Source organism: Pagrus pagrus, assembly GCF_965226575.1.
Source record: "Pagrus pagrus genome assembly, chromosome: 20".
Classification (NCBI taxonomy): Eukaryota; Metazoa; Chordata; class Actinopteri; order Spariformes; family Sparidae; genus Pagrus; species Pagrus pagrus.
In genome coordinates, this window is record NC_140207.1 from 3,314,713 (window position 1) to 3,330,317 (window position 15,605).

General features: G+C 43.0%; 2 protein-coding genes across 13 annotated transcripts in view; one reads left to right on the forward strand and one right to left on the reverse strand.

Moving 5' to 3' along the window:
* LOC311249340 (E3 ubiquitin-protein ligase MSL2-like) overlaps positions 1-15,605 on the forward strand; it is an 83,847-nt gene that overhangs the window by 54,398 nt on the left and 13,844 nt on the right. For 2 of the 12 annotated variants that reach the window (XR_014621169.1, XR_014621170.1), the window contains one exon: positions 1,743-1,831. The exons of 9 other annotated variants lie outside the window; for them this stretch is intronic. The gene's annotated coding sequence lies outside the window, so the exon portion shown is untranslated. Of the gene's footprint in view, positions 1-1,742; positions 1,832-1,899; positions 1,988-15,605 lie in introns of those variants that run through there. One more of the 12 variants, XR_014621173.1, reaches the window with a different exon arrangement.
* tnfsf10 (TNF superfamily member 10) lies at positions 1,760-10,517 on the reverse strand (the record flags this gene model as incomplete). The annotated part of the gene is made up of 6 exons (XM_084340301.1): positions 10,356-10,517; positions 9,110-9,235; positions 4,667-4,712; positions 4,380-4,496; positions 3,362-3,606; positions 1,760-1,969 (listed from the first exon to the last, which is right to left on the reverse strand). The coding sequence occupies exons 1-6, from the start codon at positions 10,461-10,463 to the stop codon at positions 1,760-1,762; spliced, it is 852 nt and encodes a 283-aa protein (XP_084196427.1). The 5' UTR covers positions 10,464-10,517.

Sequence of the window (15,605 nt, forward strand, 5' to 3'; positions counted from 1 at the left end):
AGCTGCACAGTAAAACAGCATCGCAGCGTTCTCCTAAACAACTGTAGTAGCTGCAGACTTGTTTTAAAACTGAAAAAACAAGCAAAGAAAAAAACAAATACTCCAAAACTCAATTTAAACTTTGCCGAATTAGCTGTCAGCACTTCCTGTTTGCAGTGCACTCATGGATGTACAGACGACTATCGCTGGATTATTTTGATACTGAAGAAAACTTAAAAATGTGATTTTTCTCAGGCAAGTTCTGCACATGTAAGGAGCGTCTTTTTTTAAAAGGATTTCTAAGCACCCACTTCAGACAGGGTGCATCGACTGGGCGCCAAAAATAACGCCTTTTCAGATCGATTCAGGATCTCGGTGCTTCTGGAGACTTCGATTACGCCAGACGAGAAAGTCTCCAGCTACTTCAGTTGTTTAGCAGAATGCTGCGACACTGTTTTACTGCAAAGCTCCAGAAAAGTTTTGTGGACTACGAAACTTCACCTGACTTTCCATCAGCATGATGACTGAGTTTTCATTTGTGGGTGAACTGTTCCTTTACAGGTGAGTTTGGGAATTTGTGAGTCAACTAATGAGCCGATTGTACAAACTTTAAAATACAGTCTTGTGATCGTAGATTGTCACCTGAACAACCAGTTTATCAAACACTGTAGGTAAAACAGTAATCACAAAAAAAGAAGTGAGATTTTTTGGAAACATGATCGTCGGTGCTATAGCATCTTCCCGTTTGACTGTCATGCTTCTGCTGCTGCTTCGAGGATTTACAGTGAAAAAAATAAATCCCAGTAAAAGGTGACGTATGGATGAAAACCAGCGAGGAATCAGGGGTCAAGCACAAACGAACATTGAATCTCAGCACAGTAAAACGCCGGCGTTGAACGTTTCTGCAAACCACAGATATGTTACATTTGTACGTTTCCTACGTGTCATATCAAGTTTCTACTCATAGTATATTTTTAAGTAACGTACAATGTTTTTTTTTATATATGGGCTGCCCATCAACATCTAGGCTTGTTTCTGTGTTGATTCATGTACACTGTCCCTTTTCAAAGATGAATAATGAAAGAAAAAGCTGTCAGCACAGTTTCCAGTCCTGTTTTTGGCGACAGAACCAGATATTTTAAGTCAAAACATGATGTTTTTCTGACCCTAACAATGTGTGTTTTGTGCCTAAACCTAACCAAAGCATGAGCACGTTGTCATCACACAACATTGAAAACTAAACATAAAGAAAAGTTTTCACATATCTGTGGCTTGCAGAAGCGTATATTTCCAACATTCATCCTGGTGATTGGGTTAGTTTGGAAAGAACCAAGCGAATCACACCTGAACCTTCCACAATCATGGAAACGTTGGTCAAAGTGTTATCTAAAGTTTCCTTTTAGTTGTTCAAGACAAACTAAGAAACTAAACTTAAATTTACCTTAAAAAAGCGTTCTTCAGCCTCAAACAAATGTTTGTACAACAAAAACTGAAATCTGTGTCGAGTCCAAGCCGATCTAACTAACACTCCAGTATCTGTTGAGTCGGTTTTAATTCATGAACAGTCTCTTCTCCACCCACAAAACCAGTGTTGTCAAATTCTTTCAGTTTGTGATCTTGGTAAAAAGAAAAGAAAACGACTTCTCCGCGAGTCGCTGCTTCAGTTTTTTTCATTTTCTGGGTTCGTTCATAGAAGAAGTCTCTGCAACAATCTGATGTTAAAAGGATTAAAAGCACGTTGGCGTCTGTCGATCTGGTTCCAGATCCGGAGTCTGATCGTCTAGCTGATGAGAAACGCCCCGAAGAAGCTGCTTTTCTCGTCCATGTCCACGGCAGAGGCGTTGGTCACGGTGACAAACAGGCGGTCGCCGCTGTTCAGCGGGAACAGCCCCCCCTGGTGGGCGGAGTGCAGAGAAAACTGGGAGCCCCGGGACCAGCAGGAGGTTCGGCTCGTCTTCATCAGCAGGATGGGAACCGGGTAGGAGCTCACCTGGTGGGAGGAGGAGAGGTGAGTGAGAGGGCATGGAGGTGTGATGTGTCGTCGGACTGAGACATCGAGTAGTAACGCTGCTGGATCGTTAGCCGACATCACTGATGTTCAAAACTATGACGATATTGAACCATCTTCAATCAATCATTTTTTTTATTGACTGATATAAACACTGTAAAACAAACGCTGGTTTCCATCATTGCAATTATGACCCCAGTTCAGAAAAAAAGAGCTGAGTCCTCCACTGATCGAATAAAAAGAGGGGGAAACTTTATGAGATTTTAAATTGTCCGCATAAACGGAGTTGGCCACACATTGTTTCCTCCAGTAGAAGTTCAGATACTTGTGTAAAAACAGACTCTGGTAAAAGTAGAAGTACTGACTCAGCTTCTTCACTCCAGTAAAAGTAATAGAGTACAGGCTCTGACATGTACTCAGAGTATCAGAGTAAAAAGTCTCTGTCTGTTTACGTCTTCTTACGTCTTTGCTTCGTCTCACTGCGTCTGAAATCAGTCTTGTGACGTTGGGAAGGCGGCGTGCGATGACGCCAAATAAAAATAATCCATAATTCACCTCAAATGCATCAAACTAAAGTAACGAGCCTGTTTTGAAAATGCGAGGAGGAGAAAGTTCAGGTGTTTGTATTCAGATGTAGAGAGGGAGAGTCACAGAGATACTCAAGTAAAGTACAGATACTGAAGTACTGTAACAAAGTATTTGTACCTCCGTCCAGCAGCTCGTGTTCTGTCGCTGATATCGTTCTCAGGGTTCAGACAACAAAAAGAGCAGAACTGAGCTTTTCAGATTTGCTTTGAATCACTTATCATGATGTTTTTTCAGCTGGAGGACTTTTTGTCAACATTTGAACTATTTGGAAAATTCCTCTTGTTCTCACGAAGACACATCTGTGATCCAACTGCACAAATGATTCAAAGCACATGATCTGTCTTCATGTCAGACAGTTAATAGAGAACATCTCCGATCAGATTACTTAATTTTTACAGCCAACATTTACTGAATTTACCTTTAAATCACTAAAAACCTGTCAGTGTTCATCTTCACAGTGAGCTGGACGGATGAAACTGATGTTGTTTGTCTAAAATAACCCACAAACATCTTTTTCATGTTAGCAAACGCTGAAGGAAAGTGAGTCTAAATATTTATTCAAATCTGGAATGTTTCAGCTCCGCTCAGCGCCACGAACATGAAGACTGGCTGCTTTTTCCTTTTAATTACTTTAATCATTTTGGCAGGTTTGACAGTGTAGCTAATACTTTCAATGAGTCAAATCCAAGTCCAGCTAAAATAATTAATTCTAAGTAATTCAAAGAAACATCAGCAGAACAGGTTGAAGGAGATCCAGCTTGAAATCAAAGTGTAAAACGTGGTCACCTTTTTATAGACGTACTGCAGCAGGGGTCTCCCTCTGTCCTCCGCCTCCTCGCCGTCCTCGCCCTCCTCCTCCAGGGAGTGGGTGTGTCTGAAGTACGTCTGGGCGTAGACGTAGTAGAGGCCGGGCTGCGGCACCACCAGCTCCCCGTCCACCAGCTGGACGTCCTGGAGGAAGGCCAGCCCCTTGTGTCCCTCCCACCACGAAATCTTCTGGCCCTGAACTCGACGGCCGGCGGCGACCGGAGCTGTAAAATAATGAATATGAGGAGGAAGTGTGAAAATATTTACGTTAAATCATACTTTAATGACAGTGAGTGGAAACTGATGAAATGACGGCTGATTAAAAATGAAAAATTATCATATAAAAATCTAAATTTGACCTTTTCAAGTCAAGATTTTTTAAGTCGCTGTCACCATGAGGTAGTAAGAAGTTAAAAATGTACAAAATGTAAGAACGTAAGAAAACAAAACAAGAATAAATAGCAAATATAAGCCGCAAATTCTGAGTGAACAACACACGTAAATAAATATTAAACGTCTGAAATGGAGAAGAAAGAAGAAAGAAGTGTATTACTTGTTTGGATCGACCGTTTTTCCAAACTTCAACAATTTTGACTTTAAAAAGCAACATTTTGACACAATATCTCATCATTTTAACTCCACATACCAAACTTATACGAGACCATGAGTATTTTCATTTGTATCTTTACGAAATTTTCATCAGCTTTTTTTGAGGAGTTGATGAAATTGTGAGATTTAAATTTTTACAAAACAACAAACTCAACGAAGTTCATAACGAAGGTCGTTTCCAATTTTAGACATTTGAATGTGAAAAACGTACATATCGTATCTGTCAGAGTCCAACCAAGTTAAAATGTAGTCTGTCGCCACAATAAGCACATTTTTCCTGCTGATCATCAATCAATAATGTCATGAATACATTTTAAACCACACCACAGCCTATAGATTAGATTTACACGTTAGATCTAGACACAAGGTTCATTTCTGCACGACTCACCTCCTCCTTCTCGCTCCAGTTTGGGCAGAAAGCTGCCGGTGACGTGGGCTGCAACTTTGGGGCGAGGTGAAGCCCTGTCCACCATCACAAGTGAGGGCAGCACCCGAGACACTTCATCTAACACGGAGAGATGGATGAGATAACATAAAAATGCATCCACAGAGAGATTACACATCAGGTTTTACATGCTTTTTAAGGAAATGTAAGTTTTATCTGCAGCAGTGAGAAGCTGCGATCACATGACACTCCTGATATAATTTACATTCAGTCATTGTTTTCTTTCTCACCTCTGACTGCCGATGAGATCTGCCTCTGGTAACGCTGAGACAGAGACTGCAGGGGAAACAGTAAAGACAGTCAGTACCAGTCAGCATCATGATGCCTCCATAAAGACACATTAAAGTCAGTCAAAAAAACAGAAATCATAAAACAAAACACCAATTTATGAATTCAAACAACACAATTAGAGGAAATCTACCAAAAGAAAGAGCCCTCAGCTCATTCCACAGGTCAACCAGCCGCCCTTTGTTTGACGTGGACCCTGAAATTATGCCGACGTGAGGATCAGGAAGTTTGTCCGCTGAATAAAAAGGAGCCTTCATGTTCAGGTCGGTAACAGATCCGTCTCTGGTAATCGACCCCGCTCCCCCCTTTTCCCTCGTGTTTTACGTTCTCTTACCCAAAGAATTGGCAAACGAAAGACGCAACTACTGCCAAACTGATGAAAACGATTTTCTAAAGTGCAGGGGACGACGGACGTGTTTATTTCAGCTCAGTTTGTGTCCAGAAACGTAAAAAGCAATTGGAAAAACATGGAGAAGACGGAGGGTGTTCTGAAAGCATCGGGGAAGAAAGGCAATAAAGATGTGTTATCGGGTCAAGGAACGTTTGGGTAACATTAATCATACCATCGTTATAATAAATAAGTTATATAACTCACTTTGGCGTTTTTGAATTTCCTACCGGTTGCAAAAGTCAATGATTTCACCTATTAAAATATTTTTACAGCCTCAACAATGACTGAGAGGAAGGTGAGACAACACAACCAGCGTGAACCAGAAGTTACGAGTGAGAGAGCTGTGATGGTCAAACTCCTGAAGCAAGACTTCAAACGCAAACCTGCAGGTTTTATCTGACAGCATCTTCTGTGGAATTTCTATAAAACCAGCCCCGTCGAATGCAACATGCTCAACAGAAAACGATGAAAGCTCATCCAAATGTGGTTCCTGTTTTCCCTCGTGACACGCAGGAGGAAGGACTTCAGCATCACACATGTTGGACGCCGTTCAGTTAAAAAACACTGCGCGGACTCTTCTGAAATCGATGCCAGCTCTCAGAAGCAACCTCAGATCACAGTTTAATCACGTGTAATAAACGTCAGCCACGTTGGCATTTTTGACATTATATCTGGAGTTAGTACATCTAATATAAAACCAGATCCTCCTCTTCTTCTTCATCCGTGGCTCATCTGTTGTCTGAACCATCAACCTGGAGAAAACACCTGAAACCTGACATCCAGAGATGATTCAATAGACTTTAAAAGACAAAGAAATGTATTTTTTGGTTAGTCAGTCCGCCGGTTCGGTCGCCCACCACTTTGGAAATATCTCAACAACTATTGGACGGATTGTCAGATTGAATGTGACTCACTTTGGCAGTCCCCTCGCCAGCGTTGGGTTTGGCGATGGCCGACAGTCATGGACTTCTGAGCATCATACCGTCATAACATCGTGATTTTACAAAGGCCCCCACCAGAGAGCACAGTGAAGTCCTGAGTCCAGCTCAGTGAGACAAACCCAAGATGCTCTCCTACATGTTGGCAGCGGTGTTTCTGTTCTGTTGGACTCGATCCAGCAAACGTTTTCAAGCTTCTGAGGCTGAACACATGTTACGGACACGTGATGCAGAGGCGAAGACACAGGGATGCATCGGCTGCGTGGCGGGCAGGGATGTGAGATGTGACCTGACTCCCCTCGATGGTGATGGGAGACAGTTTTTTCTCAGCTGGACGTTGTTGTCAGAGCGACAGTGGGAAACAGCGGTGACTGCAGTGGCGTGCGGACTGCCTCATATTCAGAAACCTAACGACGTCGTCCATCGCAATTTTTTTCACCTTGGACATCCTCATATGCCAAATCAGTGGATCAGTGGATATCGCTCTACCCGTGACTTTTCCTCTAATGCTGTAATGATATTGTTATATCAGTCGATACACCCACATTTACTGCGCTGGTCCCTCAAATGTGGTAATCCAACATTTTTGACAAAGAGATGTACTGGAGGCAGGAAATGTTACAGCTAAACAGCAAACTTAGTGCAGTGAAACAGTGAACTTCACTGGGAATTTTAAATTATAAATTACTTATGCATCGTTCGCTGCGTTATGTTCTGGTAATAAAGAAAAAAGCTTTCACATCTGCACAAATCAGACAACATACAGGCTGATACTGATCCATCTGTGATGGGCCAGTACTGGCCCGTAATAACAGCCAACCCATATATTTGAATCCCCGGGCCATTCAGCGAGGACACAGCTTCCTCTGCAGCGAGGACACAGCTTCCTCTGCAGCGAGGACACAGCCTCCATTGCAGCGAGGACACAGCTTCCTCTGTAGCAGCAAGGACTCAGCCTCCGCTACAACGCAGCCACGAGTGCAGTGTGGACACAGCCTCCTCTGCAGCAAGGACACAGCTTCCTCTGTTACAGCGAGGACACAGCCTCCTCTGCAGCGAGGACACAGATGCAGTGTGGCCTCCCCTGCAACAAGGACACGGTCTCCGCTGCAGCGAGGACACAGCTTCCTCTGCAGCGAGGACACAGCCTCCTCTGCAGTGAGGACACAGCCTCCTCTGCAGTGAGGACACGGCCTCCTCTGCAGTGAGGACACAGCTTCCTCGGTGAATATGGTTAACATTATCCCTGCTGTACGTTAGCATGATAGCATTGTCATTGTTTTGATCACAAGCAACACTAAGCAGCACCTGAATTGTCTGCACGTGAACAAACAGCTCAATGAACACGATCGAGGAAACAAACGTGGGAAATACATTTTCACAGATATTCAGAGTTTGATAACAGCAGGACTCAACTCGGACGTCACTTGCCAGGAGAACTTAAATGTGCCTTCACTCTGTGGCACAATCTGTCCCCTCTTGTGTTTTTATACTCTGAACTAAATTTAATCAAGTCCGAAAATACCCGGCTCGTGTTGTTACAGAGAGCAGCAAAGAGTCGGGAGCAGGAAACAAAAACAAACAACACACACAAATAGAAAGTAAAGGAGGAATAATAACCTGTGTGTGTGTGTGTGTGTGTGTGTGTGTGTGTGTGTGTGTGTGTGTGTGTGTGTGTGTGTGTGTGTGTGTGTGTGTGAGAGAGAGAGAGAGAGAGCGAGCGAGCAGGGCAGGTGAAGGCATTCCTGTGCTGATTAAACCACACAGGATCACATCACATCTCCAGCTATGAAGGAGCTCATTGTGCGTCTGCAGACAAGTGATTTGGATCATTTCAACATTTTTCTCCTCCTGCTAACGTTCAGAGCAGCCTGATAATATCAATAATCATAACTTCATTTCCTTACAAGTCACTTCGTTTCTCCTCTCTTCATGTAATTTAAAAAGTAGCGCTGCTGCTGTCAACGAACACCAGGAAAAGACTGAAAACAAGTAGTGTGCACTGAGGTTCACATGAAGAAGACGCTCACAGAGAGTGAAAAATGATTTTCAGCCCTTTTTTTTGCAGTTTTATAAGATGCAACAAGAAACGATACACTGCGACTTCCTGCTCGTGTTGTGTGATTTATATAAAAAACACAAATGAGTGGATGAAGTGTCGAACATTAACTCTTTACACCAGGGTCACTTACAAACTAATGAAGACTTTTAATTTATCATTTTCGTGTTTTGCAGAATGTTAACGTTTTTCACACGGCATAACTCTGTGGCCGCGATATTAAAAAAAAGAAATCAATCAATGTTTGAGGTCATTTATCTGCCAAAAAAAGAGACAACACACACAGTGAACAAAGTTAAAGATCAATTTAATCGCAAGCATTTTTTCTTCTTTAGATATTGCGATAATATGATGGTGAATTTGTTTGGCCTCGATGATCACGTATAGAAAATCTGACATCGTTACAGCTGAGACTTTGACCTATAGCTGAAACCAGTGGTGGAAGGAGTACAGTTACATTGCTGAAATATTACTCAATTACAAGTAAAGCTACTGGAATTAAAATAATATTAAAGTAAAGTACAAAGTATTCACCCAGACCGTCGCTTCAGCTGCAAAATGGGTTAAATCTGGACTTTACTGTACTCGTGACTGAACATTTGTCGTACTGGCTGGACGCTGATGAAACCTGCATGTGAATTCCTCAACGATAAACTCCCAGTTATAAAAAAAGTATGATGATATATAACAGTAATAAAGCTGCTATAACGTTTGCTTTCTTGGCCGTTTGCAGCTGAAGTGTGGGGAGATTAGTCACGTCTCCAAACTCCAGTGGGTGGGGGCTTTTTTTTTTTGATTCGGAGCAGGCCAGAGAAAAAAAACTGAGCTTTGAACGCCAAAAATCTGAGCAGCTGGCCAACAAATCATCGAGTCATTAGTGCCGATCAACACATACTGATATGTGAAGGTCATGTTCTGATGTAATGAAGTGAAATCACACTTGACACAGCTTGAAAAGGAGATTTTACTCAAAGTTCAGTGTTTGGGGGTTTTTTACCTTCTCAATGAGCAGGTGAAGCTGCTGAGTGACCTGCCAGCACGGATCTCCTCGTACCGCCGTGATGCTCTGCAGGTCGGTGCCGGTCAGGCAGGAAACGCTGCTCCTGGCAAACGTCTCCTTCATCTGTCGAGAAGAGCATCGAACAGTTAGAGCAAACATCTCTCCGACAACGCATGTTTCTGATCCGTATCTCCTGACGACGCGCTGCTGATGCTCTGGTTAGGTTTAGGAAGAGATCGTGGATTTCGGCGTGAATCACCTGGTTTTGACGCCACAAACACGGCTGCAACTTGTCCTCAAGAAACCCTAAAACTTTGAGTTCCCTCGTTAACAATATAAAGTGTTTTTTACACTTAGAAATATTTGCAGAAAGTTTAACCTGCCAACAGTTTTTTCTCGCCAAACCCTCCTGGTGAAAGTTTCTTCCTGTCGGTAAAACTATAAATATTTTTACCACATTTTCAGGATCATATAAAACAGGTCATACATTTATGGTGTAATGAGACGATTTATTACGAGAACAATAAAGCGCAAACCGCCTTTTTATTCTCCTGTCATTAAGTTTCTCCTGAGTCAACATCATTTCCTGGCCTGTGTCCCTCGTCTTTTGTTTTTATGTCTGTTTGGGTTTCATTTCTGCACACATCTCCTCTGAGTTAATGATCCACTCCTGTAAACACTGACTGAGAGTTGGACTGGACCGAATCCAGGTAGCCAAAGGACTCTGGCTTCACCAAAACAAGCAGAGTCCAGCACACACACGCACACACGCACTGTAATAGCTCTTCCTGATAATCACAGCTAATCACAAACATAGCTGCAGTCTGAGCTCGTTACTTCCTTGTCCTACTTTTTTTTTTACTAGAAAAGGAAAGTGTGTCACTGCATGAAGCTGTTGCGAAAAACTCATTTTCTTTTTGTTTTACTGTGAATGCATCATTCAGTGTGTGGCCTGCATTGTAAGAAACACAAATAGAAGGAAATTAGACACGTCCTGGACTATTTGTGCTCTGTAGAGCGCAGCAACGGAACCAGAGCGCGCAAACCCGAGTTCAGAGAGTTTCCCCTAAAGATGATCAGCACTAATCTGCACTTTAAAGTTTATATAAAGTTCAGTCAGGCGTTCAAAGTCAACACAAAGTCTAGTTTTCTTAAAGCTGCGGTCAGCTCCTCGGTGCGCAAAGCTTGGCGATGCGTAAAAGCCACCGCGCGTCCTCGTCCGGACCTTTTACTTTGTCCTTACCGAGTTGAGAGCGGTGGTGAAGTGGAGCACAGTGATGGTGACGACCACAGTCTGCAGCAGAACCGCCAGCAGCAGCAGCACCCCGAGCTTCGGACCGGAGCCCGTCATAACGACAGACCGGCCGTCCGGTACCCGACCAGCAGTCGTCCCGTCCCGTCCCGTCCCTCCAGAACAAGAACAATGGCAGAGAGCTGACTTCTTCACTTCTACCCTCCCCTGCGAGCAGCAGCAGGAGGAGGAGGAGGAGGAGGCGGGGCCGGCCTGGAGAACAAGAGCTTTTCCCTCTATGAATTTCTCCTGGAGAGATGATTGTTTCTTTTCTGCGCTGTAAAAACACAGATAGCCTCAGAGTTTATTGTGAGCCTTCATATCTGCGCTGTAGATCTGCACACTGGGCTCTTTACATCAGAATATGATCACAGATTATGTTTTCTAAACGCCGCACAGCAGCTGAAATCTGGCACGTACATGACTTTTTATTGTTGTGGAGTTTAAAGATATAATGTGAGAAACATATCTGAGATCTCATGGTGGGGTTCTGGGGGTCCGACGCGTGAGAAATACATGATTCAACGACTGTTTCCTGCTTAAAGGGGCACTGTGTAGTTTTAAAGAAATGAAAACTCAGAATTTTTAATATTTACGATATTAATGAGGTGATAATACAAACTCAGAAATATGTTTTGTTTCCATAAGTGAATAAACAAATTGTTCTCAGAGGAAAATACGGTCCCAGAACACTGTTTGAAGCTAGAAAGGTGGCAGGGTCCGCCACATAAACAAAGTAAAACAGTATGCCCTGCCTTTCAGAGCGTCTGTGCACAACGCTGCCCTGTTCATCAGCCCCTCGATGGGGATTGAAGCGACGAGGCAGATTTTTCTTTTACGTAAAAAATGTGGAAAAACGTTAGAAATTTGTTTGAACATTTTTTCTCCTCTTCATTTCTGTCCGTGTCTCGCTCACTGAGGAGGACGAGGATAAACGGTGCAGCAGGCCTCACAGTGTACAGATGCAGATAAAGGTTGTGGGAACTAAAAAGGGAAAAGGTTTGAAGAAATCAGGATAAATTATGGGAGAGTTGTGACCCTGGGAGGAAAGAAGGAGAGGGCGATGACAAAAACTGGAGGGTTGGCATGTATACGTCTGAAATCTGCATCCAAATTTTGAAATACAACTCGACCTTTGTGAACTTCACTTAATGAGACTAAACAACATGAACGAAACTTTAAACATCACTTCGTCTGTGAACATCTGGGCCGGAGTCACGTCGGATAGATTTCCATCAGCAGTGCTGGTTGTTGAACTGCGTGTTTCCACCAGCGAAGCCAGTTTGACTGCTTGATGACTTTTTCTGAACATCAGTCAACCTCTGACTGCACTCAGCACTCAGCAGAGACTCTGGTTCTGGTTCTGGTTCTCTCTCTCCTCTCTAACATTACATTCATGAAGTAAAGTCCATTTCCCCTCCAGCTCCAGTCAGGAGTCAACATTACAGAACAGAACCACCCGACAATGGAGGTCACCTCCGGATCACTGCTGCAGTCAGGCTGATAAACAGGAGTCCACTTTAATCCCAAAGGCTAAAAAGTAACTCTGAGCTCTCCTCCCATCGGATCAGAGCAGAACCTGATGTTACTCCAGGTGTTTATTCCTCCAGAAGGTCTGGATCTGCACCTGTAGCGCCAGAAATCACATTTTGTGCATTTAAACTTACCGAAACTAAACTTTTAATATCTTTCATTAAATATCCACGACATCAAATCACAATATTCTGCAGCACGCTGACGTAGCAGATATAATTCAGGGTTTTTTTCAGGCTGAAACCATAAATTAGTCTTTTTCTTGAAATTCTTTGGCAAACCTGGTTTAACTGCCACTGTGTGCTGATCCAGACCACATGAAACCAAGATGTCCGCTGTTTTTTAAAAAACCTATAGTATGTGTTCCTGGCGTTTCATCCCCACATTTTATCTGCTTTAGTTTCAGATCTCTCCACATTTTATCTCGTGCACCCCGTCGTGCTTCTGTCTGATGTGAGGAATGTGAGGAGAAGTTTTAAACGACACAAAATCCAATAATCTTTGTGTTCGGACGTAAGAATCACGTTAACCGCTTTTGGAAATATATTTTCTCCCAGGAGATTCTTGGAAGCTTCCAGTCTTTATCACGCTGTGTAACAAAAACATGATGTTCGTTTTCGCTGAAGGACGCCGGAGAGAGAGCAGCGAGGTGAGATGGTGAGGTCAGTCTCACAGTGTCGATCTTTAGCTGTCAAAACAAGGTGTGAGATTCAAGCTTTGTGTCAGAAAATACTGTCGTGATGAGAAAAAGTTTGGAGGTTGAGATCGGTAAATTAACTTGTTGACCTGCAGCTGTTTCACCGTTTCCTTATTTTATCTAATTTAAAATAAATGCCACCCGGTTAGAAAACAGGAGGTTCAGACGGACCGATCAGACATGAGGTCATATGTCAAAGATAAGGCTCAGCTATATGACAGAATATACAGAAATATACACAGTTGTAGATGATAAATCTGTCTGCAAATAGAGATTTTAAAGAGTGAAATCCAAAGTTTGAGCAGGACTAAATTATGGTCTTATTGTTTTTTTAAAATATTGTATGAATGAGATGAAACGCCGTTATTTGTTTGCTATTTTAACTTTTAACTTAACTGAAAAGAAGCATGATTATCTGGTTATTTTATCCAACAGCCTCTCAGTCTCTCGTGATTTTTCCTGCAAGTCTCTGAAATAAAGAATTACATGAATCATGACGATTCAAGACAGACGGAATAAAGTAATACAGTAACTTCAAGTAAAATAAAAGCAGGAAAACGTCTGAGAAGTTGTAAATCTTTCACTTCAAAGATCATCCGCACCATCACATGTTGACTTTTAACACTAAAAAGCTTTGTTGTTGCTCTTTTCCAGTCAAACTCAACAAATGTCAGCCTACAACATTGAAAGACAAGTCTTATTTTTAGTTTGACCTTACAGGCATTTTAGAGCAATTCCCAAAATAATCTTCAAGCCAAAGTTCAGGACAATCAGACCCACACAGAAAACAAAGACTTGAATTAGAGGGTCTGCACAGTGTGAGCAGTAGTCTTTTTTTTGTTTCCCCTGACGTTAAACACAGCGGTCAGCACTACGAACAGCCTCGGTTGCGTCGTTATCAGTGTGTTTCTGTGCAGCGAGGCGAGCTGAGCCTATAAATGGATCGCGGTCCCGTGTGCTCGTTCCTGCGTCTGCAACATCTGGCCTCAATCTGGGCTCCTACGCCTCGCCGCCCCCCCCCGAGGGAGACGCTCTCCACTTAGGTTTCACTGTGCTCCACCGCTACGCCTGCACGGGTCTGCTGGGGGTAACACATACTGTAAACTGTGTGTGTGTGTGTGTGTGTGTGTGTGTGTGTGTGTGATAAAGAGCACAGTGAATATGTGAGGTCAAGATTGTTCCATGAGAGCATCCTAAATATTCTCCTTCACACACTCACAGATCAGATTTAGTTACTCATGACGACTCTTCCTTGACTTTTCTTTAATTCCCTGCAGACCACGAAAGGTTTCATCCCAACGTTGAACAAAAAACAAGTCTTAAACCTTCGAATAAACCGTCTCTTGGTCCAGACTCGGGATCTAAAAACCGCTGAACAGATCTCAGTCCCTACATTGTGATTAATTCTGCCTCAAACACACACTCTGAGTGTATTTCTGAACGGCGGCCAAGTTTTGATAGGGATACGAAGAGGAGAGCTGACCGACTCCCCCGCAAAGTCGACTCCCTACCTCCCTCCCTCCTCGTTCGCCTTCCAAACTTTGTCTTCCACTCCCCTCTGCCTCGTTCCTCCTCTCCCTCGCTCTCTTTGTGTCTGTCCGACTCTGTTTTCTTTTTCCTCTCCGTCCTGTCTCTCTCTCTCAACATCTCTTTGTCTCCCGTTCAGTTTCTCCCTCATCGCTTCCCCTCAAATCAAATCTGTCGTAGGAAATAAGTCTCGCTAAAGCACGTTGCACGAGGTTGACAACTGCTGCTTTTCCATCCACCTGTTTTTAGTGCGTAAAAATATCTAAGGAGAAATTTCTAAATTCGGTTGGCTGAGGTGGGAAAGTTCAACTCGGTGTCACCGCAGTTTGTGAAATGATGACGGCCGTGAATTTTCTTGACACTCGGCAAGAGTTTGGAAAAATTTGTGTCCAAATTTCTGCAGTAGTTCACAAAGTGATTTTTATGAAGATACGCTCCGAAATCAGTGAGTGTGGCGGGAAAAGGAGGCTGTAGCTTTCCTCTCATTAAGAAAGGAAATGCCATATTTAAAGAAAAACAAACCATGTTTTCTACATTTGTTTCACAGTATTTGAGGTTTAACTGGAGCTCGTTTAACGACTTCATCTCGTTCTTCTTCTTCACTAATGGCCCCTAAGTGGTGAAACAGTACCACGATCTGCTTATCTTGATGAGCCATGAACCATCAATCTCCCAATATTCACATTAGTAGAAGATGGAAACTCGTTTCAATTTTTCTGAAAAATGTTTGGCTGGAAACTGGAGTATTGTACTTATATTAAAGTCAGAATGTAAAGGTAGTAAATTTTTTATGATCTCTGGCTACAAACTGGTATCTCATCTGGATCCCAGGTGTGCTGCCAGTCCTTTGTCTGCACAGACACACTCAAACAAGCTGAAAACTGCTTGAAGACCCGTCTCCACCTGTCTCCACCACGTCTTTACAGAGACCCGTCTCCACCACATCATTACAGAGACCCGTCTCCACCTCATCTTTACAGAGACCCGTCTCCACCTCATCTTTACAGAGACCCGTCTCCACCACGCCTTTACAGAGACCTGTCTCCACCACGCCTTTACAGAGACCTGTCTCCACCTCATCTTTACAGAGACCTGTCTCCACCACATCATTACAGAGACCTGTCTCCACCTCATCTTTACAAAACCCGTCTCCACCTCATCTTTACAGAGACCCGTCTCCACCTCATCTTTACAGAGACCTTTCACGACACAAATTCGAAGCTGCGCTACGTGTTTATGTATGCTTGTATATAAACTGTATAAATGTTGTGTAAATTTTGTAGCATGAAAGAGTTTTAAACTTTAATTTGGTTATACAACCCTGTGTTGTATAATGATGAATAAATTACCTTGAACTGGTTGGGCCTACATTACCCACAATGCAATTTAGCCACTGTGTGACATCACTGGAGGCAATTTGTCAGATTACATGAAGCTTCCTCTGG